General features: G+C 36.7%; 1 protein-coding gene across 1 annotated transcript in view; it reads right to left on the minus strand.

Annotated features, from left to right (window-relative positions):
• Positions 1–196: 196 nt before the first annotated feature.
• The window catches only part of PRMT9 (protein arginine methyltransferase 9), a 40,309-nt gene continuing 13,521 nt past the window's right edge, over positions 197–26,984 (minus strand). Inside the window, exons 7-12 of the mRNA XM_059373429.1 lie at positions 21,696–21,888; positions 19,943–20,126; positions 15,514–16,228; positions 6,244–6,397; positions 1,874–1,996; positions 197–1,574 (exon numbers count right to left, since the gene is read on the minus strand). Of these exons, the coding sequence (XP_059229412.1) occupies positions 1,359–1,574; positions 1,874–1,996; positions 6,244–6,397; positions 15,514–16,228; positions 19,943–20,126; positions 21,696–21,888 (1,585 nt within the window). The 3' untranslated portion in view covers positions 197–1,358. The remainder of the gene's footprint in view (positions 1,575–1,873; positions 1,997–6,243; positions 6,398–15,513; positions 16,229–19,942; positions 20,127–21,695; positions 21,889–26,984) is intronic.

Below are 26,984 nucleotides of genomic sequence, written 5' to 3' on the forward strand. Positions count from 1 at the left end.
TTCCTCTGCCTGCCTGCCCTGCCTGCTACTCCCCCTGCTTGTGTTCTCTCTCTCTCTCTCTCTCCCTCTGACAAATAAATGAATAAAATATTTTCAAAAAAAAAAAGAGAAAGAAATAGAGTCTACTTTTCCTTAGTGCTTTTAAGGGTGTCAGCAAACAAAGCTAGGCTGAGTATTCTTAATTACTCATTAAACCACAGTCAGAAGATGTGGAGGTTCTATATCAGAGACATTTATTACTCAGGGTGGAGTTTCTCTAATTGCTAATCACAACCCACCGGGTGATGTTTAACATTATATACTGAAATCTAGAAAGTGCCAGTGTAGGTTGTTAACATAGCAAGAATAAATATTTTTCTCAAAATCTTTGCTTCATATATTTATGCACACACACATTCACATTTATGTACTGGTTCACAGTAATTAAATGCAGTCTTCATTCTTTCCACTCTTAAAAACACTTCTATTTAAAGTAAAGCGATGAGAATAGGCAATGTAGAAAGTGCATCTTAATTTTTTTGTGGCTTCCTTACAAAGAGCACACAGTAAATACAAGGCACGATTATCTTATTAATCTCCCTGTTGCAAGTCTTTAAAATCTGGGCCAATTATATATTTCTTACTATGCATTCAGACCAAAATTTTTAACAACACTGGTTTGGGTTTAGCTCTTTCTTGAATTTACAAGTTTTTTAAAATTTTTTTTGCCAAAGTAGACCAGGAAAAATGCCATCTATAGATTTTACTTCATCCCTAACTTTTACTCTCTTAGATTTAGCATACAGCTTAGATTCTTAATTGAAGTCTGCATTCTCAAAACACAAAACCCAAGGAGTTTCAGAAGTATAGTATTTAAGAGAAGCAGGCTTCAAATTTACAGGTAACCATAATCCTCAGTCTTTAATGGCAGCCAACTTTCTGATGTATCCCAATTAAGAAGTTTGGACTCAAAGAAACCAAGATACCTTAAAAATTAAAAGTTTTGCTCTACTTACTGGCATAGGACAATGAAGGTGGGACTCAAATCCCTTATCATTATAGCTAGAGTGTAGACTAGAGTATTGAGCAAAATTGAAATCACTGTGAAGTACAACCAAGCAATAAAAACAAACTGCTAATTTGGAAAATCACTGACAGTCTTTTTGAGAAAGGAAGTCTGCAACAATATCTCTGTAATAATGCTCCTCTTTAAGATCTTTTAAATATACTTTATTAATCAATTTTTTAAAAATACTTGATCATTACAAGGAATTAAATCTTTATACCCCCATTTTATCATTACAATTCCACTACTAATTCAGACCAGAATTGTGTACTTGCTGCTCTACCTGGACAGTTTTTCATTAGAAAACTGCTCTTCATTGCTTTACTGTGATGCTGACACTGCTTTTGTGGTGCTGGACACTGAGTACTAATTCCTCTCCCATTTCCACCTGGATAGGATTCTCTAAAACAACTGCAGCTTGTTTCCAGTGGGAGGCTTCACCTGAAGTATCCAACCTAATCTCGTCATCAAGGTACATATGATACCAAAAGGGAATGGCAGTCACTTGTCCAGATTTACAAATGTGTACCTATGAAAATTAAGAAATCATGAAAATTTTATCAGAGTAAGTAGAGTAGACCTGGATAAATAAGTCTGTTTTTTTAGTAAATTTTAGCTCCAAATTTTATAAAGATTTAATCACCCAATTCAAATTAATACCAATCTACTGTATTCACTGGTATTTACTCAAGCTCCTTTTAAGATATTGTTTAGAAAAAAACAACATTTAAATTGTCAAAGAAAGTGGCAAAAACTATTTTGTGTATATTAAGTATTACCTAGCTTAAGATAATTCTAAATATGAAAAAAATAATCATTTTGTATTACCTTCACTTCTCTGTTAGAGGTGTTCAAATATGGAGTCATTAAATCTAGTCTTAACAGTTCCACTGGCTTGCTTAAAGGTATACAGGGCAATGAGGACAGATCCAAAAATACACGTATAGGTACCTAAAGAAAATACAAATTTTTCAGTTTTACTCCAATTCTTTTTGTGGCCATGTACCCTCTAGTGCTTACTTCATACTTGCATCAATAGGATATAATGCTTTATACACCTAATACGTCATTTAATTCCCAGTTTTGTAAGGATGAAAGAACCAAGGCTTCATAGGTTAAATACTTTCAATTATCAACAGATCTTGTCTTGGATGAACGCAAATTTTTACTAAAGCGAAATAGCTCCAGAAATTTTAAACCCAGGATGTGCTTATGTGTGAAAGATGAACTAATAAGCAAACAGTACAACTATTTGAGAAAATATGCCAAATTCAACCAAATAATTAATAGTGGATTTCACTTGGAAAATAAAGTTTATTTGTATAAAGCAATGGTTTTCAGCTTTGGCTGCCAAGTTAAAATCACCTGAAGAGGTTTTAAAAAGCCCCTAAGGGGCACCTGGGTGGCTCAGTGGGTTAAAGCCTCTGCCTTCGGCTCAGGTCATGATCTCAGGGTCCTGGGATCAAGCCCCGCATCGGGCTCTCTGCTCAGCAGGGAGCCTGCTTCCCTTCCTCTCTCTCTCTCTGCCTGCCTCTCTGCCTAATTGTGATTTCTGTCTGTCAAATAAATAAATAAAATCTTTAAAAAAAAATAAAAATAAAAATAAAAAAAATAAAAAGCCCCTAACTGCTCAGGCCACATCTCTGATTGATCTGGGGTTGGGATCCAGGTATCAGTAGTTCTGAAAGTTCAGTCAAGGTTGAGAGCCACCACTATAATGTGTTCCATCAATATTAGTATCAGTGGAACATTCCTACTAGCAACTTTTAGTCTCTTCATTTGAAATAAAAAGGGAACCTGTTTTGAAAGGCACCCTCTTGGGGTGCCTGGGTGGCTCAGTGGGTTAAGCCTTTGCCTTCAGCTCAGGTCATGATCCCAGGGTCTTGGGATCCAGCCCTACATCGGGCTCTCTGCTCCACAGGGAGCCTGCTTTCCCCTCCCCCTCTGCCTGCCTCTCTGCCTACTTGTGATCTCTCTCGGTGTCAAATACATAAAATCTTTGGGGGGGGAAATGATTTAAAAAAAAAAAGAAAGAAAGTACCCTCTTTCCTTTTGAGTAAAATATTAGAGCAACTGTGCATGGTGAAGCAGTGGACACAGATCTATCAATCTCTCCCCCTCGGCATCCTTGAAGGCATCTAACCCTTCCTGCCTTAACAACACAGCAGTTCCATGCCATTTCCAGGACTCCCTGCCCTTTATCCTTGTTTGTATCAATCACCAGAAGAAGCTTTAGATTCCTGTAACCTCTCATCACATGCCCTCTAACCCTCATAGTCTGTCCTCACTCCTGTTTCTCAACCTAGCCTCCTGGCCACTCCTGGCATCTGTGCTAATTCTTACTTTTCCCATCTAAAGCTCATCATTTCATGAATTCTCTAGAGTTCAGTTCTTTCTACATAGCCCCAAGGTGATTCACTCAGGCTTTAAATATCATCTACCAATTCTTTTTTTCATCTATCAAATTTAAGTACCAAATTTTATCTCTAGTCTCAATCTTTCTCTGAATTATTTTCCTACTGTTCAATGATCCCACAAACACATGAATACAACATGATCCTCATGCTATTTTCCTCATTTCAGTAGATGATGACTATTCTTCCAGGTGCTTTCATACCCACATACTATCTACCACAACCTACCTTCCAATGTCTCTACAATCACAACACTTTGCACCACCTCCACATTGCTACCAAATAAGTCACTACCACCTCTCACCTGGATTACTGCCATAATACCTTTGCCTGCTCTCACAAGTGGTTTACTTCTAACACAGTAACCACAATAACTTTCAAAACAATATACACGGTGTCATTCCTCCGTTCAATACCTGCCATTTATCTTCCACCCTTTTTAGAGTAAAATAGGACCAAAAGGCTGTACAAGATCTGGCTCCTAATACTTTTCTGTCTGCATCTTTTACCTGACCTGCTGTTTCTGAACACTCCAGTCATGCTCTTGCCGCAGGTCACTGCACTTTTTGGTCCTTTAACTTGTTTACGATTTGCTTCTTTATTTCTTCAGTTCCCTGCTTAAATATCACTTACCCATGAGCCCTTTCCTTAGTCATCACCTATATAAAATAGTTTATCACATACCCCCATTCCCTATCTCATAAGCTGCTTTATGTTCATAGCACTTTTAACCACCATCATTCTAATCTTTTTACTAGTTTATTATCTATCTTGTGTTTGTCAATCTGAACACCTCCATGAGTGCAGGAACATATCTCTTAGATTCACAGCTATATTCCCAAAACCTAAAGTAGCACAAATATGGTACACATTTGTTGAATGAATAAATTTCTGTTATTTTCTGTACAGTCCTCTTTGTGATTTCACTTTCCATGGCTTCAGCTACCAGCAGTCAACCAAGGTCCAGAAGCAGAGGATCCTCCTCCTGACAAACTGTCAAGTCAATAGTAACCTAACACTTACATCATTTCCCTCACATGATCTCATTAGGATACCAATGAGAGGATACGAGAGGCATTTTATCATCCCATGTCATCACAGAAGGGTGAATATGGTACAATAAGCTATTCTGAAAAAGACCACATCCCTGTAATCTTTATTACAGTACATTATAATTATTCTATTTTTAGTTATTGTTATCTCTTACTCTACCTAATTTATAAACTAAACTATCATAGGTATGTTTACGAAAACAATATAGATAGGTTCAGTACTATCTGGTGGTTTTCACTGTGGGTCTTGGAAAGTATCCTCCATAGATAAGGGAGGACTACTGTGTAGTTTTTTTTTTTAACACCTCTCATTTTGTTTCATTGGTTCACTCAGTTGTCTATGTAACAGATAATTATCATATTAGAAGAGAGGAGACAATATCACCTAAGAAAATGAGTAAGTGGCCCAGGAAATGTAAAACTACCAGGCAACCTGCCTCTTGAGATGAGTAGTCACAAGCAGAAGAGAGACCAAAGTCTGCGTACTCAGCTGCAGGGCTACTGGTGTGGAAAAGGCAGAAAGCTGGATTTAACCAAGGTAGGATTTTCCTAGGCCAGTACAAAAACTAAAGAGAAGGGGTATATGAAAAGTATATGGACCATGGAATACACACTCTTAAGGAAGAGAGGATATAAAATGGGAAATACAGTGAAATGATGGCAGGATCAAAATATCATAGATTCTGATGGAATCAAAGAATTATAGACACCAAAATCAAGGGGTAATAAGCTAGAAAGGAGGTAGTGGTATTTCTGAACCACACAAACAACCAGAACTTTTTTTTTTAATTGATTTATTTTTTAGTAATCTCTATACCCTACATATAGACTCTGAGATTAGGAGTCATACACTCCTCCAACTGAAATAGCCAGGTGCTCCTAAACTTCTGTCTTCTGATAAGTATATTCTCCTTATTAAACTCTCCAAAATCTGAGATTAAACAAACACTAAAATCTCAGTTAGCCAGCCCTAGGAAAAAAAGCATTTTCTCAAAAAACTTATATTTGCTGAGCAAGTACTATTCACAGATCTAACTGTATATTCAAAGCTTTACTATGTATAGCCATTAGACAAAAGTTTTAGACGTCACTTCTTTAAATATGTATCTACTTCCCAAAATTCTGCTTTGGCTTACATATCAGTATTCCACCTACTTCCTACCTCTGTCTTCAACCCCAAACCTCTTCCCTTAGACACTCCACCCACACACACAATTTTAACTCACAAATTTGTATTCTGAGGCTAATGCCTCTGCCAGCACTAAATCTTGAGTCCTTGTTTCCCAAATAACAACTAACCCCCTTGCCTTGAGCTCCAGTTTCCTAAGCTCCTGCATTCCTACTCACAGCAGTCTGACTGTCTAGACATGAGCTGCTTATACCTATCACCTGCTAACCTGAGTTTCAATGTAATTAAGAGTTCATGTTTAGAATGCCAGTCTTTCTCTGGCTGCTCCTGTTTTAGACAAGAAGCACCCTTTTTCTTAAGACTAAATCTAGGAACCTATTTTTCACTTGTAAGAATGGTTCAGAGGAATATCTGTAGCCTTTTGTCAGTAGAAACAACAGACGACTATTCTAATCTCTAGGTTGATTTTCACTCATAAATTCCTTTGCTCTAGGACACTGATTACCATCCTAATCCAGCTAAACACACTTTCTCAATAAAACTACAGAGAAAGATAAGGTAGATGGGGGTAACAGCCACCTGGCTGAACTTCTAAACACTTACCTGAAATTGATTAATAAAAGGTGCTATATTTAATCCAAGAGTGCGTTCTGTTCCTTGAACAGCATTCTCTTCTACCAGTGTCTGTGATTCCACAAGCAACCCAAACATCAGCACATACTGAGGAAAGATCTTGCCTCCAGATTGTAGCAAACACCTAGAGAAGGAAAAAAATTTTAAAATCAACTTGCTTCCCAACATTTTATAAATGCCAATAACTAAATCAGAATGAATTGGTGGGCTACAGATTGTACAGAATCTAATAGACTTTATGTTATTGACTGGTAGTTCAGAGTGGTAAACCACTGGAAATAATTTCCCAAAAAGTCAATGTGGCCACTGATCCATGGAAGAGAAAAACCACCAGCTAGCTGGCTGACCTAAAGATAGGTCTTTAGATTTAGGAAGATCATCAATTGATATTAAAACTAGTGATTGAAAGTCTTATTAGGAAAAAGATATTACAAAGTCTCAAAGTGTTGCCCATCCCCCAAGTGACATACTCATTAGAAAGGGAAACAACAATTTATGGTGGAAAAACTTGATAGATACAACTTAAACCAACTGATCTAAATTATTACATCAACAATAATGGAATAAAGCAATACTATGTGCCTCGTAATGTGACAAGACTTGCGTAAGATTCCTCTCTAAAATGGATAATCCAAACCTAATTAAAAAAAAAAAAATGGGGCACCTGGGTGGCTCAGTGGGTTAAAGCCTCTGCCTTCCGCTCAGGTCATGATCCCAGGGTGCTGAGATCGAGCCCCACATCAGGCTCTCTGCTCAGCAGGGCGCCTGCTTCCTGCTTTCTCTCTCTCTGCCTGCCTCTCTGCCTACTTGTAATTTCCATCTGTCAAATAAATAAATAAATCTTTTTTTTTTTTAAATGAGGAACATTCTAAAAAATAAATGGCCTACACTCTACAAAACTGTTTATGTCATGAAAAACTTCAGAACTGTTACAGAATTAAGGAGACTAAAGAGGACAATTAAATGCAGTATGTGATCCTCAACTGAATTCTGAACCAGAAACAAAAAAAAAAGCTGTAACTGATACTACTGCAACAAATGGTGAAATCTGAGAAAGACTGTACACTAAACATAGATATTGTGGCCATCCTTCCTGATTTTGACAACTATATGATGGTTATATAAATGAATATCCTTGTTCTTAGAAATATACACCAAAGTATTTAGGGGTAAGAGAACGTAATATCTGGAACTTATTCTAAATAGTTCAGAGAGGGGGCGCCTGGGTAGCTCAGTGGGTCGAAGCCTCTGCCTTCAGCTCAGGTCATGATCCCGGGGTCCTGGGATCGAGCCCCATGTTGGGCTCTCTGCTCCCCCCTCTCTCTCAGCCTGCTTGTTATCTCTGTCAAATAAATAAATAAAATCTTTTAAAAAATATTAAATAGTTGAGAGAGAATAATAAAACAAATGTGGCAAAATAGTAACAGTTTGTGCATCTGGCTATAAGGTGTATGTTAAAAATTCTTTTTTGCTGCTGTTGTTAAAAGTTTTTTGTTATTCTTTAACTTCTCTGTAAGTCTGAAATTATTTCAAAACAAAAAGTTCAACACTGAAAGAAAAAAATGTAATTAAAAATTAAAATGTTCTAGTAAAGGACGTTAGGAAGAGTGATAGTAAAGGGTTAACAAAACCCATTCTCCTCCTACAAGTGATCTTGGGTTCATCTTTTGATTCCCTGGAAATCCCATAAAGGAAGAATATCAGCCATCTTAGTGTGATCAGCAACACTGCTTAGGACAAAGTTTTTTTAATTGCCTCTTAGTACGCAGAATGCATCTAGACTGAGAGAACCATGAACAAACTATAAGCGCCTGATGGGAAGCTGTATCATCTTTTGGCTTCCCTGAGGGTGGTTATCTTGCAACCAAGTTTTCCTATTGCTACACCTATAGGAGGTATTAGTTCCTATGTGAAGTTTAGGGATCTTAAACCAAGGCAGCTCCCATGTCCACCTATACAGTCTTGCTTCCTCACGCCTCAGCTGTGAGAAGCACGAGGCAGTAAGTGGGTCTTCTACTACCATCAAATGAAGCAGTTGGGAGAATATTTTAAAGGACTTTAAACCAAGTCATTATTTTCATTTGCCACATTTACAGTCACACATTAAATCCCTCATTTTTACTGAACATTCTAAGCTGGTTTCTACCTGAACTTCTAGGACAGGCTATTTATAGACAAATGGACTTCATATTATCATATGTATCTCTGATAGTAAATTTTTCCTCTTAAATACACAGGATTAGTAAGGATCTATTTATAATAACACAAGGCTAAGGTCTGGTTTTGCCAAGACATTTATCCTACAAGTTACTAAAATTACTAAAAAACATTTATCCTACAAATTACTAAAATTTTATGCTATGTAGTTTCCCTGAATGGGTCATTAAAATCTTGACAAACTTATATAAAACACCCATTCCTCAAACCACGTTGGCATTTCTGCTCCTAAATTAGTTTCAAATCACTAATTCTTCTGTCTTTTACTAAACTGATTCTCTCAACCATTTAAAAATACTGTATCTAAAACCAGAATGGCAAATTATAACAAGACATGACAACTAAATGCAACGTAGGACCCTTGATTAGAACATAGATTGGGAAGAAGAAAAAGGAATATAGGATATTACTGGGACAATGGGGGAAATTTTAATATAGACTACATATTAAACAATAGCATTTTATCAATGCTAAGTTTCCTGAGTGTGATTTTATTGTGATATGTAGGGGAGGAAGCCTTTGTTCTAAGGAGATACACACTAAATGTTAAAGAGTGAAGGTTATAAAGACAAAACAGCAGTCTTGTTTTCACTGTTGCAATTTTTCTTAAGTTTGAAATTTTGAAATATTTCAAGATAAAAAGTTGATGGAAAAGTTTACAATAAGTAAACAGACTGTTCTTGTAACAGCTCTCTCTAAAGATTAGCTAGCTAATCAGAAGCCATGTCATAACCAGATCATTTGAAGAACACAGAATCAGCAAGGAAGTTAGAGATGATTCGTAAATATAACGAGACAAGTCATGATCCTAAATCAGGATAATCTCTCTTCAGTAAATATAAGTACATAATCATTTACATTGTAATAAATCCTATATAGTACAGACTAGCCTAAAAAAGGATTCCATCCTGACCCCAATGCTTTGCTTATTTTCGTTACTGCTGTCCTATCAACTTCTAATTTTTTAGGTAAATTCTAGTAGAAATTAATCTCTAGAATTAGTAAAATTACATAGCTCTTAACAAAATTCCTATGTCTTTAGCAAACCAGATAAAAATTTACCTTCCAAAAAACTGAAGAAACCTGTTTTCCTCAAATAGATCAGGTTTAAATCTGAAAATTCATATTGCTAAATTTTTCTCAAGTTATTTGCTAATTGTGTGATCTGTTTAAATAGAAACAGATCAGGGGCTCCTGGGTGGCTCAGTGGGTTAAGGCTCTGCCTTCGGCTCAGGTCATGATCTCAGGGTCCTTGGGATCAAGTTCCGCATTGCGCTCTCTGCTCAGCGGGGGACCTGCTTCCCTCTCTATTTCTGCCTGCCTCTCTGCCTACTTAGGATCTCCCTCTGTCAAATAAATAAATAAAATCTATTAAATAAATAAATAAATAGAACCAGATCTAATTTTTTTTTAAGGGCACAAGATCTCAAATGACAGATAGCCACAGCGCTTTATGCTGCTTGACTAATCCCCTCCACCCCACCAAAAAACACAAGAGGGTTACTGTACTATGAAATCTGCAAGCTGAAAAAGCACACAGGTTAAAAGTCAACCTTCTAACCATAAAAATCTATGGGAAAGAGGAAGGCAGGGCAATACTTAAAATCATTTCAGAAAATCAAACCAAACAAAGTATCAAAATTTTACTTGCTGAACCTTAAAAAAGTTATAAAAGGCTGAATCAAGTACTAATGACTATGCCAGAGATAAATACTACACAAAGGCAGTATATGAAATTATTTTAAAAGGCTGTAGTCCCATTATTTTAATCTAAAATCTTGTACAAATCCTTAACTCAATATTACTGTCCTAACAGAAAGGCTTCTTAGTTACGTTAGATAAAACAGTAATCGCCTTGCAACTATGCTTAGCTTTACTGACATTGTTTTGTTGTCACTTATGCCACTGGAGCTGCCACTGGAGCTGCCAGACTCCTCAATGGAATCTTCTTCAAAGCCAAATAGCACTTCTAAACCATCTGTGCCTTCAGGGGTGAAAAAATACATTCCAACTCAAAAGTTTAACCATAAATGGCAAAAAATTCTGAAGAGAAGAAATCCTTCAGTTTCTTTGTAACCCAACACAAGATGTTTTTAAATGGGTTTAAATTTAATAAAAAAAAGTACCAAAAAAAAGTTCTCCTAATTTAGTATGACTAAACATTTTACAACAATAACTACGAAAGTAATTAGAAACTACATACTGAAATCTGTGAAATGACTCATTTTCCCTCGCTTTGCCGGGGTCGGGGGGGCAGTTGGAGAGGGATGGTGTCTGAGAGGAGTTCCAGTGAGAGAGATCCCTTATCCCAGACATAATTTATTCTCCCAATCACTAATTGCACCCTGTTTCCCAGGCATGAGACCTCCTCTTTGTTAGAGGCTAAAGTAGTAACAGCAAGCCTGTGTGAAAGTATCTGCATACCTCTAGCCCCAGAATCAAGATAAGTCAGGTAAGGAGGATGTACAATAGCTTGGGCTAAAGGAAAGAACCACTGGTTCCCCACTGTTCCTCAGAAAGTATTTGGAGGAGAGGAAAGAATACTGGTTAAAACAATGATGACAGGTGCTTCTAGCATTTAGTGCCTAGAGATGCCAAACATCCTGCAGTCTATAAGACACTCCTATATAAGAACTGTGAAAAAAAAAAAAAGAAAGAAAGAAGAAAACAAAAACAAAAAAACAAAAGAACTGTCCCACTCAAAATGCTAATTGGACTCCTCCCCCTACTAAGAAACACAGGGAAGAGGAGTTGGTAGCTTTACATAAGTTGTTTCCCTCTATTATAACACAGAACACATTGTCTGCTAAATTGTTTTTATAACTTTTTTAAAAATCCTTTAAAGGTTCCATTTAAATAAAATGTGACTGACTGAAAGCTTTCCCACTAAGATCAGAAACAAGACAAGGACACCCACTTTCGCTACCTCCATTCAACATAGTCTCTGGAAGTCCTAAAGGAAGCAATCAGGCAAGAAAAATGAAGGGCATCGAAACTAGAAATGAAGAAGTAAAATTATCTCTGCTCATAGACAACATTATCATATATTTAGAAGCTCCTAAAGATTCCACACAAAAATGTTACAACTAATAAATTCAGCAAAGTTGCAGGATATAAAATCAATACACACACACAAATTAGTTGTATTTCTAAAACTAGCATGAACAATCCAAACAAAGAAATTAAGAAAACAATCCCACTTATAATAGCATCAACTTAGGAATAAACTTAACTAAGCAGGTTAAAGAGTTGTAAGCTGAAAACTACGGACATTGCTGGAAAGACACAAATAGAAGCAAATGCATGGCTCAGTCAGTTAAGTATCTGCCTTCGACTCAAGTCATGATTCTGGGGTCCTGGGATTGAGCCCCATGTCAGACTCCCTGCTCAGTGAGGAGTCTGCTTGTCCCTCTCCTTCTGTGCCCCCCACCCCGCCTCCCCACGCCTGCGCATACATGCACTCCCTCTTTCTCACATAAATAAATAGAGGGGTTTTTTGGGGGGAGGGTTTTGTTTTTTTTGTTTTTTTGTTTTGAGTTTTGTTTTTTTGAATAAACTGAAAGACATCCCACATTCATGGACTGGAAGAAAATGTTGTTAAAATATAAATACTACTCAAAGTGAGCTATATAGATTTCAGGCAATCCCTATCAAATCCCAACAGCATTTTTTACTGAAACAGAAAAATCACCATCCTAAAATTCATACGGAATTTCAAGGGATCCAGAATAGCCAAAACAATCTTGAAAAAAACAAAAACAAAGTTGGAGGTTTTTACACTTACCATTTCAAAACTTATTACAAAGTACAGGGAAAATGACCATATAAGCAAAACGGTGAATAGGAAGCCTCCAACTTACCTCTCCCCAAAGACACTTAACAAAAACACACAGACTAAACTGTTTCTGAGATATCTAGAAACCAGTTAGGAGGTTCCTACACCCCAGGCCAGTGCACAGCCAGAAAGAACGACATGGAAAATGGTAGGAAAATGTATCACATTTACTTGCCATAGTCCCTTTCCCAAGCACATACAGCATAGTACAATCAAGAGAGAACTCCCAATTCCTTGTTTCTTGTTGGGAAGAAAAGATATATGCTCCAAAAAAATGTTGGAGCATATATCCAACATTATGACTTTGGGTGGGGGGCTGTCCAAGGGACTCATTTCTCTCTTGCATGAAACTAAGCAGTGACAAAAAAATGGGATTCAGTTTGGGATCTCTGATAGACAAAGGAGATCACTTGGCTTGGTTAAGGAGCACAGGGTGTGCAGTACCATAGAGAGACATTAGGGTGACCTCTAGTACCATGACTTGCCATAACACCAAGGAAGCTGCAACACTGAAGTCAGAATTACCATGACTCAACCACACCCCTAGATACATATGAAAAGAATTGAAAGCAGACTCTCAGAGAGATATATGAATACTCATATTCACGCACCATTACTGACTGTAGCTAAAAGGCAGAATAACTCAAATGTCCAACAACAGATGAATGGCTAATGAAACGGGCATCTTCATACAGTGGAATATTAGGCAGTTAAAAAAAAAAAAAGGGAGGAAATCCTGCTACCTGTTATAACATGGATGTACCTTAAGGACATTATGGTAAGTGAAATATATCAGTTACATAAGACAAATACCATATGATTCTACATATGAAGTATCTAAAGTACTCAACAAAAATAGAAACAGAAATTGGAAAGGTGGTTGCTAAGGGGTTGCCAGCAAGGAGTTTATAGTTTATAGTTTAAGTTGCTTATAGTTTTAGTTTTCAAAGATGAAAAAGTTCTACAGATCTGTTGTACAATAATGTGAATACACCTTAGTACTACTAAACTGTATGCCTAAAAATGGTTATGATTTTTAAACATTTTTAATGGTTAATCATTAAATGATTTTTTTTTATTATAAAGATTTTTATTTATTTGACAGACAGACCACAAGTAGGCAGAGAGGCAGGCAGAGAGAGAGGAGGAAGCAGGCTCCCTGCGGAGCAGAGAGCCCGATGCGAGGCTCGATCCCAAGACCCTGGGATCATGACCTGAGCCGAAGGCAGAGGCTTTTACCACTGAGCCACCCAGGCGCCCCAATCATTAAATGATTTTTAATGGTTATGATGGTTTTATGATTTTTCCACCTAGGAATGCCTTGGTGGCTCAGTCAGTTAAGTATCTGCCTTTGGCTCAGGTCCTGGGTTTAAGCCTCCTGCATCTGGTTCCCTGCTCAGTGGGGAGTCTGCTTCTCCCTCTCCCACTGCTCCCCTACCATGTTCTCTCTAATGAATAAATAAAATATTGTTTTAAAATGGTTAAGATAATAAATTTAATGTTTTTTTTACCATCACAACAACAACAAAAAAAGGCTTAGCTGCTTAAAAACACACTTATTATAAAGCTTATTATAAAGAATAGGATGGTAGTGGCATAAAGACCAGATATGCAGATCAATGAAATGGAACTAAAGACTTCAGAAATAAATCTTTACATATATGCTAAAATAGTTTTTGCCAAGGCTGTCAAGACCATTCAATGTGAGGGGCGCCTGGATGGCTCAGTCGGTTAAGCGACTGCCTTTGGCTCAAGTCATGATCCCAGGGCCCTGGATGGAGCCCCACATGGGGCTCCCTGCTCAGTGGAGAGCCTGCTTCTCCCTCTCCCTGCCTGCCCCTCTGCTTACTTGTGCCCTCACTCTCTCTCTCTCTGTCAAATAAATAAATAAAATCTTTAAAAAAAAAAGACCATTCAATGTGGAATGGATATCTTTTCTACTAATATGATAACCATACTCAAAAGACTGAAGCTGGGCCCTAGCTGTATGCCATATACAAAAATTAAATCAAAATGGATCAAAGATCTAAATATAAGACCTAAAACTATAAATACCTTTAAAAGAAAACATAAGAGAATAGCTTTAGACCATAGCATTTGACAATAATTTCTTGGAAATGACACCGAAAACAGGCAACAAAAGTAAAACAAAAAACAAAGTGGACTGTATCAAAAAATTAAATTTCTGCATATCAAAAGACACTCTCAATAAAGTAAAAAGGAAACCAACCCACAGAATGGGAGAAAATATGTCAATTATCTGATAAGCAATTAATATCCAGATACACAGAGAATTCCTAAAACTCAATTAAAAAAAAAATCTGACTCAAAAATTGGCAGAGAACCTTTAGAGACATTTTCCCAAAGAAGATATACAAATGGCCAATAGGCACTCAGATCTGAGCAGCACATCTAAAGGACTGTGAAGCTTAATTGAATTTGCTTTCAATATTAAATATGGGGTCAATTTTTGCCTCCACCAACCAACACTGAAGGGAAAATACCTTGGAGAGAAAACTGTATTATAAAATAAAGATTTTAAGACCTAAGAGGACTGGGACTTGTTTATAAGAAGCACTTCACTCTACCAATATACCATCAAATGTGTACTATATGTTTCTTAAAGGTATTTTTTAAGATTTTATTTATTTATTTATTTGAGAGAGAGAAACAAAGATAATGACAGAGACAGCTAGAGAGAGCATGAGATGGAAGAAGAGGGAGAAGCCAGCTCCCCACTGAGCAAGGAGCCCGACTTGGAACTCGATCCCAGAACCCTGGGATCATGACCTGAGCCAAAGGCAGACACTTTACTGACTGAGCCACCCAGGTGCCCCATTAGAGATATTTCTTATATCATAAAGATGAGATTTTATTTTTTCCTTATTTACCCTGAATATCTTTTCTGTTCTTATAAACCTCTACTTAATTCTCTATACTATATACAGGCAGTCCAATCCCAAAGCAGGCTCTCTCCTTCACACCTATAGAGAAGGATATCCTTTAGATGAAAAAAAAATGAGTACTGACATGCACACAAAGAGAAAGGGATAATGTCACATATCCTGAAAAGCAATGTTTAAGGAACATACGTGATCATGACTCATTTGTACAACTACGCCATTAAAGAATAAAAGAATTTACATGAATTTAAGCTCAAAAACCAAAAATTATATTTTGTGTTTTACCTGGATATTGCTGCTTTTTCCATTATTTCCTGCTGAATGAGCCCAGATGGCTCAATGACATCCAATATGATTATACTCCACAACTTGTCTGATTTTGGCCTTTGCAACACAGAAGATTCATCTTCCACATGCCTTAACCAAAACTCAAGTGTTTCTTTAGGAAAGTGATTGGCTTCAGATATGAGGTCCAGAGTGATACGATGCTGGTCTTTTTCCACAGAACTGTAAGGTTTAACCTGCCCAAGTGTGCCAGCAATTATGGGCAGAATAGAGAAGCCTTCAGACACATCTAACACATAGAAAGGTTCAGGAACAATCTCTTGAGAATTACTCTCTTCACTTCCACAGCTCATCTCATTCTGACACTGAGTATCCATGGCCTGACACAGTTTCTCTGGAGTCAATGAAGACAATACTTTTTTCATTGCCATCTTAAAGCCTTCATGATAGACACTGTTATTAAGCAAAGCAATTTCTGTGGATTCCAATACACATGTCTGCTCCACAGAATCTGGTTTACTGGTCTGAAGGTTAGCCAGGGCACTACAGAGTTCAGCCTCACTTCCTAACGTGAGCAAGTCTTTATTTTTGGTAAAATTTTTTCCAGTATCCAATTCACATTCTGGACCAAAAACACTGATATTCTGGATTCTTAAGTAACAATCTTGACAAGACACTTCCATCATCACATGGTCCCCACGTTTTATCCGGTAGTCTCCATAAAATAGTAAGAAAGAAAACAATTGTAATTGATGAATATATTTATAAGTCTGAGGATCATACAAACTCCCCCACCCTCCCCTATTCTGAAATCACTATAGGAAAGATTACATCTATTGATTTAATAGAATTAAGTGAATTAATTCATTCATTTCCTACAAAAACCAGGAAAAATCGCTCCAGCTTTCTTAGCCAAAAACTTAAATTTGAAGACAATTAACTTATAGCATAACAGAGAGATTAGATTCAAGATCTCTACTATTAGACTCCAACCAGTAGTACTACAGCGCTCTTAGTGCAATCACTAGCTATCATCATCTCCATATTAGGGGGTGGGGGAAGGGTTCCAGGGGACTCTTAATCTTCTTCAGTAATGAAGCCAACAATAACAAAGATAAATGAAAGGGGTCAATAATCAAACCCTCACCTTAGCTTAAAGGGATATTCTTTTCTCTAAGAAATTTCCAGAAGAACAAGGCAGGATTTAATAGAATATATTTCTAACTATAAATATTTAGACACTTGAATGTTTAAGAATTTGATAATATAAGGAAGGATTAAGTCCTACAATAAAGACTATATCATGCTCTTATCTGTGAGCTTTCAAACTCGGTAAAAATTTAAATGTAAATGTATAATCACAATTCCTTCTTATCAGCTTTAGAACCAGTTGCAAATATAGGTTATTCTTGTTTACACATTTAAAATGTCCTTTCCCGGGGTGCCTGGGTGGCTCAGTGGGTTAAGCCTCTGCCTTTGGCTCAGGTCATGATCTCAGTGTCCTGGGACTGAGCCCCACATTGGGCTCTCTGCTCAGCAGGGAGCCCATTTCCCCCTCTCTCTCTCTCTGCCTGCCTCTCTGCCTACTTGTGATCTCTCTCTGTCAAATAAATAAATAAAATCTTTTTAAAAATAAATAAACTTAAATAGATAAAAAATAAAATGTCCTTTCCCTAGGAAAGATTAAAAGAAGAAAGCCCATCCAAAGGCAGAAAGCCCATTTCTAACTATTAGAAAGAATAAAAAATAACACATGAAAAGATGATCAAAATCACTCATCATCATGGAAATACAAATCAAAACCACAATGAGGTATAACCTCAAACCTGTCAGAATGGCTAAAACCAAAAACACAAGAAACAAGAAGTGTAGGCAACAATGCAGAGACAAAGGAACCCTTATGCACTGTTGGTGGGAGTACTGTGGAAAATGGTATGGAAGTTCCTCAATAAATCAAAAACACAACTACCGTAATTACCATAGGACCCAGTAATTCCACTACTGCGTAGTGGAATATGAGAATGAATAATGAAAATGAATACCAAAAAGAATATGGAAACACTAATTCAACACTAATGCCTACGTTCATAGCAGCCTTATTTACAATCGCCAAGGTACAGAAACAGCCCAAGTGTCCAATGATAGATGAATGGATAGAGAAGATGTGGTATAGAAGGGAGGGTGTGGGGATGAGTTAAACAGGTGATGGGGATATGGGGATTAAGGAGTGCACTTGCTGTGATGAGCAAGTGATGAGCAGTGGTATATGGAAGTACTGAATCACTATATTGTACACCTGAAACTAATAAATACACTGTATGTTAACTGGAACTTTAAAAATGTTTCTAAAAGATGTGGTATATAGATAGAATATTACTCAGCCATAAAAAAGAATGAAATCTTGCACTTGCAACAATGGATGGATCTAGAGAGCATAATGCTAAGTGAAATAAGTCAGTCAGAAACGGACAAATACCATAGTACATTCACATGTGGAATTTAAGAAAAATAAATGAACAAAGAAAGAGACAAATGAAAAAACAGACTCAACTATACAGAACAAACTGGTGGTTACCAAGGGCGGGGGCAGATGGATGGGTGAAACAGGAGAAGAGGATTAAGAGTGTATTTATGATGAACACTGAGTAATGTAGAGAATTACTCAATTATTACAATGATTATCTGAAACTAGTATAATACCATATACTATACTGGAATTAAATTTTTAATAAACTCAAATAAAAAATGCTACTAACTGAGTACCAGTTGCTATGTGGCTGATATGCATTTTACGTCCATTATTTTTTTTTTAAAGATACATTTTATTTATTTATTGTCACAGAGAAAGAAAGATCACAAGCCGGTAGAGCGGCAGGCAGTGTGAGAAGCAGACTCCCTGCCAGGCAAGAAGCCCAATGCCAGACTCAATGCCAGGACCCCAGGATCATGACCAGAGCCGAAGGCAGACACTTTTTTTTTTTAAAGATTTTATTTATTTAATTGACAGAGAGACAGTGAGAGAGGAAACACAAGCAGGGGGAGGGGCAAAGGGAGAGGGAGAAGCAGGCTCCCCTCTGAGCAGGTAGCCCAACTTGGGGCTCGATCCCAGGACTCTGGGATCATGACCTGAGCCAAAGGCAGACACTTAACTGACTGAGCTACCCAGGCATGCTTGTCCATTATTTCTTAAAATCCCTACAACAATCCTGCAAGGTAGGCAGCATCATCCTATTTTTGTATATCAAATAATAAAAGCTCTCAGACATAGTCAGCAAGTCAGCCAGGAAGTCGGTAAGCAGCAGTGCCAAGACCTGAATCCAAGTCTACCTGATTGGCTCCAAAAACACCATACTAGCCACAAAACTATACTCATTCCAAGATGTAACGATCTTGCCAAATTAGATCCTTGACTAGGAAAACTACACAAAAATAGAAACTTATTACCTGCCCCCACTTTAAAAAGGTAGAATTTTTCTATGTAATACAACTTATGTAAACTATATTGAAATCCACCATACTGCTGGTAAAAAAAATTCTATACAAAAAATATCTTTAACAGACTTCTCTAGGGAAGTCTATGAATTTATAAACCCTCTAAAACTGCAAAATTTTGTTCTCTTGTGTGTGTGTGTGTGCGTGCGCACTCGCACGTACTTTTATCACCTGGGGCTCCACAGATTCTACAAGCAGCAAGAACTCCTACCCTAGTACTTTTTCACTGTTCTATAACAAACAGACTAGCATTTCTCTTATCTACGGATAACCAGAGTAATCTGAGCTAAAGAAATCACACTTTTAAAAGATTTATTTATTTATTTGAGAAAACATGCATACGAGCAATGGGAGAGGAGAAGGAGAGAATCCCAAGTCGACTTCCTGCTAAGCACAGAGCGCTACACAGGGTTCAATCTCAGGACCCGAGACCATGACCCCAGCCAAAATTGAGAGTCGGATACTCAACCAACTGAACCACCCCAGGACCCCAATGATAGGTATTTTTGAGTGGTATACAGCAATTACATTTTAATTTCTCTTCTTAAAACATGTATTAATTATTTAAAACTACTTTTTTAAAAAAGAAAGTTCTGGGGCACCTGGGTGGCTCAAACCTGTTAAGCAGCTGTCTTCCGCTATGATCCATCATGATCACAATGTCCTGGGATTGAGCCCTGCATGGGCTCCCTGCTCAGCAGGGAGCTTGCTTCTCCCTCTATCCCTGCCCCTGCTGAAGCCTGAATGCTCTCTTCTCTCTCACATAAATAAAATCTTTTTCAAAACAATAAAAAGTAAGTCCTAAAAAATTTAACCAATCTCCCTTGACTGGAAATTTCTTATTCAAAGTAAATTTTTTTACACTAATTCAAATGCTTACAGGACTAAAGCAACAAGATTTTAAAAAGCAAACAAACAACAATTAGATAAGATATACCTGCAAGGTCATGTGCAGGGTAGACAGCTTGTTCCCAACATGTTTCCTCATTAGGACTTGTGGATAAACTATGTTCATCATCAAGCTGGAGTACAAACCAAACCACAACAGCATCTAGTATGCCTTCTTTAATAACAGGAATACCAATTTTACCAGGTTTCTTAGTTGCAAGACTTTTTAATTCCTGACAAAAATACAAAAGGAATGAAAACATTTTATATATTTAATATATATTTAATATGTATATATCATATCACCAATATCATACCACTTTCCATTTCTGTAAAATTCTCACATCTGCCCAGCATCCTTAGGAAAATCAATAAATATCCTTATACACCCATAGCCACTTGAGGCATACTGGATGAAAAGCTCCCATCTATCATTGTAGAATACTGTGTAACTATTAAAAACAATGAGGCAGATACATAATACTGATGTAGAAAGAAGTCCATGACAAGAAAAAAAAAGGAAAAAGAAAGAAGTTCATGATGTACTGTTGAATGAAGGCAGCAAGTGGCAAACAAACAGGGATTTTATTTTTAAAAAGTGTGCGTGTGTGTGTGTGTGTGTTTAGAAGAATAGAAAAGCAGGTCTGAAAATATGTACCTCAAACTCGTGGTCTGGGGAAAATAGGACCTAGATTTTAAAAAGGAAGACATACACTGTTTCTTTTCTTCTTTATTACTTGAAAGTGTTAAACAAGTAAATACTACTTCCAAATTAAAGCCTAACTAAAGTGTTGTTTTCTTTTAAACTGTGGCAAAGAAAAATTAACATAAGAAAAGCTCAAAATAAGAAAACAACAGCTTTGGAGTATTTAGCAACTATAACTATATTGTTCCCTACTGTAACAGTTACATCAGAAATGAAATGGTCTTGAAGCTCAGCTTCAGTAAGTAATGTCAAAGTGTTAATACAGCTCCAAACCACCTTAAGAAGAACCTAGTAACAATTAGTAGGGGATTAAATTATATTAAATTTATGAATTGTAAAGATCACAGGCTATAATGGCCTTCACAAAGTCTTCTGTCCCCAGACACATCTCATCTAACCTTAATATCTTCAGAGAAGGAAGGACTCTGTGTAACCTTTCTCAATTTCCTTGGGCATTTTCTTTATGCAGCACATCTGCCCACCACCCACCAATACATACACAGATAGAGACATAGGGACCAACTTGTCCTGGTTTGCCCAAGACTGTCCGAGTCTAAAACTGAAAGTCCCATGTCTTGGGAACCTCTCATTTCTGGGCAACTGATTTGGGTGATCACCCTGATACAGATCTGGGTTACTGTTCTATTCAAGGAATATGGTTAAGCTAAAATGGCAGCATGACATTGAGAAAGTCAGAAAGCTCTAGGTTATAACTCTTGCATTCACACCTGCATAATTTGGGGAAAATTAATGTAAGAAACAATTCCCTCACCTATATAGCACAAGGATAATCTTAACTATAATTATAGTTGCAACACTGTTGTAAAAACCATCTAAGAACACATGTGAAAGCACCTGTCACATTATACATTCCCAACAAACCTTAGGGATTTTTTTTTCCTATGTATTTAAAGTAAGTACATAATTTCAGGAGAAAATACTGATTATAATTAAATCATTTTCCTTATATGTAGTAAGTAGAATCCCATGTAAATTCATAAAATAAGACTGTCCTATGTATTACTTTAAAGAATGCTTGAAATTTAATGCTCAAAAATTATAAGTGAACTTTTTCTTTTCTTTTTTTTTTTTTTACCTGAAGATTGTTGAAATCTACTCTCATAATTTCAAAGCACTCTGTCAAAGCCAAATACCCGCCAGGAACTCGACTCATCTTTTCAGTTGTATATGGTTCAACTGTCTCTTCAGTATCTACAGAAGAACAAGCTGGACTCTGAAATTTCACGTTTGTTGGTAAACAGATCCCAGCAACATTCTTAGTACCCACCCTGGTAGAAGGGAAAATGAGAAGGGGAAGGGAGAAAGATGTTTTATTTTCTTTGTTTTGTTTTTTGTTATAGAATCAAGTAACACCATCTAATACTGAATCCAGAAAAAATAAACATAAAAATGAAGTCACTTTACTGACAGAAGTTTAAACACAATTACATATACAATCACTAACTATAAAGCAAAACAAATGACAAATAGGTCTATAATAAAATTTAAAAACTCTTTTCATCAAAAGCTACTCAGCTTTAAAAAAGTACAAAGGCACATTGAGTAGAAGCAATTTATAAAACATCTATTCAAAAAAGGGCTCATATCCAAAATAAACCTTCAAATGTCTACAGCTTAAGAAAAAATGGGCAAAAGACGTAAACGGACACTTCACAAAAGAACATATTGCCAATAAGCATGCATTAGTCACCAGGGAAATGAAGTTAACACCTACACAACCACTAGAACTGGGAAAAAGTCAATACCAAGAGTTGGTGATGATACCATCTCATACACTATTGGCAGGAGTATAAAATTAGTAAGATCACTTTGGAGGACTTTTCACAGTACCTACTTAAGCTGAACATAACCATTCTAGATTCACTCCTAATATAGGAACCTCAAGGTATTTGGCTTTCCTACTTCTGGGAATAAGCCAACAAAAATTCATACACACAATCACCAAAAGAATGCTCAAGAATGCTTACAGATGTACTATTTCCAATAATCAAGGAACTAGATATCACCTAAATATCCATCATCAGTAAAAGCAAAAGTTTGGGTATATTCATCCACTGGTATACTATACATGAATGAGAAAGCGCAAACTATACACCCGTGAACAGGGATGTTGAAAAAAAGAAGTCAGGCACAAAAAAACTTACTCTGTATGATCCCACTTGTACGAAATTCAAAACAGTCAAAATAATCTATGGTGTCAGAAGTCAGGATAGTGGCTACTCTAATGGGGGACAGGGAACCCGTAACTGGAAGGGGTTTCTTCCTGGGGACCTTCTGGGGTGGTGGTGTTCTGGATCTTGATCTGATCATTGGTTACACAAGTGTATCAATGTCATGAAAATTCATGAAATCATGAATTTATGGTTTATGCACTTGTTTTAACAGTGTTCTGATGTCAATTAAAATCTACACTGGGAAAAAAAAAACCATTTCATGTACATTTTAGCCACACCATTTTATGAGAAATAAATACTCCAGGGACACCTGAGTGGCTCAGTCAGTTAAGTGTCTGCCTTCGGCTCATGATCTCAGGGTCCTGGGATCGAGCCCCACATTGGGCTCCCTGCTTAGCAAGGAGTCTGCTCCTCCCCTTCCCTCTGCAGGCGGAACAGCAAAGAGAGAGGTTTTTTTCATAATTATGTATATGTTATATACATTTTGGGTGTAATATTATATAAGTGATATATCCTCAAAGTATCAGATTTAGAAGAATCTTACTGGTATTGTTAATTTTGATCACTTGGTTAACATGCTATGTGCTTTTTTCCCTGTGTAATCAACATTTTTCCTTTTGTAACAAATTATTTGTGAGAAGATACTTTTAAACTTACAAATATCTTGACCTTCATTAAATTTCCCCCCTTTGATTTGATCCATTCATAATTTTTGCTCCCATCTTTACATGGGGATTGCAAACAATAATTTTGCAACATTTGTTTTATTATTAGTCAACATTCTCCTGCTGCAAATAACTGTCCTTTTGTCCCCATTTATGAATTTATTAATCTATTTATTATAAGTAGGAACTTAAGGATTCTATTTTATTCAATGGGCTTTAATTTATAAATGCCCTTATGTATATATATATTTGGTGCTTAAATTCTCTCAGATTTGGCCAGTGGGAGACTCTTCCAAACATGCTTTTATGTCCTTTTAATGGCCTATAATTTTTTTTTAGTACTTCCTTAATTTCCAACGCAAAATGTTTCAGAGTCATCTTGAATCTGTCCTACCCTAATCCTGGAAGCAGCCATTTATCCAAGGAGCTATAGTTCCCTTTGGCAAGGAATGGAATTTAGAAACCAAGACCTAGTGTCAGGTATGCTCACTGATCCTATGGTTATACCTTGTCTTCTTCACTTAATAGTGTATCATGAACTTTTTCCATGTCTGTATATGTACCTTAAATAATTCTTTATGACATTTGCATAGTACTGTACTAGGCAAATGTTTTATCAAAAATTATTGATAAAAAATAAAAATAAAATTAAAAAATAATAATAATAATAAAAATTATTGAAATATTTTATTAATAAACCTTTAGATAGTTTTTTCCCCAATTACAGCATTACATTAAGCACCCCTGTACACACATCTCTGTACACACATGTAAGTATGTTTATCAGGGCAGCTTACCAGAAGTGGAAATACTAGGTCAAGGACTATACAGATCTTTAGTTTTCTTAGATAATGCCAAATAGAGCTACTAAAATGTTATACTAACAGTGTATACGTTTTCCCCATACCTGTGAGAAAACAGGATATTATCATTTTTAATGCTAATATAATTACTCAAAAAAATGTCATATTGACTTAATTTCCATTTCTCTGATTCACAATTTTAAGTATATTAATGCTTTGTTGTAAAAGTCCAAGTTTTTATCTCAGCCTGCCAACTGTCTTTTAACTTTATTTACACATGCTTTCACGAGATATATTAAAATTTTTTTAAAGTGGTCAAATTTGTCACTCTTCTATGGCTTTGAGACTCTATCCTATGTTTTCCTTTGGAAAGCCTTCATCACTCAATGAATTTTCTACACTTAGATATTTAATTCATCTTTTTTTTTTTTTTTAAAGATTTTATTTATTTATCAGAGAGAGAGAGGGGGAGAGAGCAAGCACAGGCAGACAGAATGGCAAGCAGAGGCAGAGGGAGAAGCAGGCTCCCTGCTGAGCAAGGAGCCTGATGTGGGACTCGATCCCAGGGCGCTGGGATCATGACCTGAGCTGAAGGCAGCTGCTTAACCAACTGAGCCACCCAGGCGTCCCAGATATTTAATTCATCTTGAATTAAAGTAAGAACCTAATGTTTTTCCCTATATGAAAAATATCTCTATCTCCATTCATCCTTTCTCTGCTGATCTGAAATACATGATGATCTGAATGATACATCTGTATCATTACTAAATTCCTATAAATTCCAAGGTCTGTATTTATTTAAAGATTTTATTTATTTATTTGACAGAGATCACAAGTAGGCAGAGAGGCAGGCAGAGAGAGAGGAGGAAGCAGGCTCCCTGCTGAGCAGAGAGCCCGATGCGGGGCTCGATCCCAGGACCCTGAGATCATGACCTGAGCCAAAGGCAGAGGCTTAACCCACTGAGCCACCCAGGTGCCCCCCAAGGTCTGTATTTATTTTGTTCCACTGATCAGTTTTTCAATTTCTACATCAGTGTTTTTTATTTCTAGAGGTTTGTATCTAATAAGGCAAATTTCTCACTTTTCTTGGCTATTCTTAAAAAATTTGCTTGTTCAAATAAGCATAAGATTCAATTACTTAGGTTCCAAACAGTGATTTTTATAACAGTAGTTAAAATTGTTTCTACCAGGGTTGCCTAGGTGCCTAAGCTGGTTGACCATCCAACTCTTGGTTTCAGCTCAGTTCATGATCTCAGGGCCATGGAACAGAGCCCACAATGAGCTCTACTCTCAGTGTGAAGTCTGCTTGGGATTCCTTTTCCCTCTCTCTCTGCCCCCCCACCACCACTTGTACTCACTTTGACGCTCTCTCTTGCTCTCAGATGAATAAATAAATAAAATCCTAAAAAAAAAATTGTTTCTACCAGATAAAATGGTAGCACTCACCTCTTTATCTTTCAGCACCTTTCTTCATGGTCCTCAACCCACACTACTGAGCTTCATGAAAAATAAATACCAGTCTCACCCACCCAGACCTACTCAAACAAAATGTGTGGCATTTTTATGTTTACAAAAACTGCTGGTGCTTCTGTTGTATAGTCAGACCCTTATTTGCTACGTAAATGAATCAATGATAAAGGGATCCTTTTTCAAAATAGTAGACACCAGTCAATTTCTATTTGACTTAGGCAAACAATTTTAGTGACTTAACTATAAAATATAAAGAGAAACTATTCATGGCAAAGAATTTAGAATCATGTTATAGCAAGAAATCTCAGCAACACACAACCTAGCTTTTCTGGTGGGCAACTCAGCAATGTGTCCCCATAAACTGAAAAATATACATAACTTTTAACTCAATTCTTTTTTTTTTTTTTTTAAGATTTTATGTAACTCGGGGTGCCTGGGTGGCTCAGTGGGTTAAGCCACTGCCTTTGGCTCAGGTCATGATCTCAGGGTCCTGGGATCGAGCCCCACATCAGGCTCTCTGCTCAGCAGGGAGCCTGCACCCACCCACCCCCGCTCTGCCTGCCTCCCTATTTGTGATTTCTCTCTGTCAAATAAGTAAAATCTTTTTAAAAAAATTTTTTTAAATAAGATTTTATGTAACTCAATTCTTTATTAAGAAATTTATCCCAAGAAAATAATAAGGACAAGTTCTAAGTACGAAGATATTTACCCTTGTTCTTATTTGAAAACAGTAGAAGCACCTAAAAATTCTAAACTCAGAACGAAAGGAAATTGATTTTAAAAAAATCACGAAGCATATCTATTAACATGAAGAGGCTCACAAAGAAAAAGCAAACATACTCAATGAAACTTCTGAAACAAAATTAAATTGATATACACACACCTTTACTTACACAGAACAGACACTCAACCAGCACACTAATTCAGCCAATCTATTCATTAAGGCCACTGACTGTCTGGTTGGTGCCCTATGCCCTACCAATAACTATTTTACTTCCTTATCACCCTGTAACATGTACAGAAAAGTAAGGAAGAGTATACAACAAAGATGAGAAGTAGCTATCTAACAGTGAAGAGTTTAGGATAATTTTTATTTTCTTCTTTTACTCATCACTATGTCTTAAAATATTTATATGTTACCTTTACTACTATTAAGTTATTGAAGGGGGCCTCTTTAATCTACCACAAATAAAAAAATACTAAGTTGTATCAAAATTAATTTTCCACTAAGAAACTAAAAGCTGGTTTTAGT

The sequence above is a fragment of the Mustela nigripes genome, chromosome 1 (assembly GCF_022355385.1).
Source record: "Mustela nigripes isolate SB6536 chromosome 1, MUSNIG.SB6536, whole genome shotgun sequence".
Lineage (NCBI taxonomy): Eukaryota > Metazoa > Chordata > Mammalia > Carnivora > Mustelidae > Mustela > Mustela nigripes.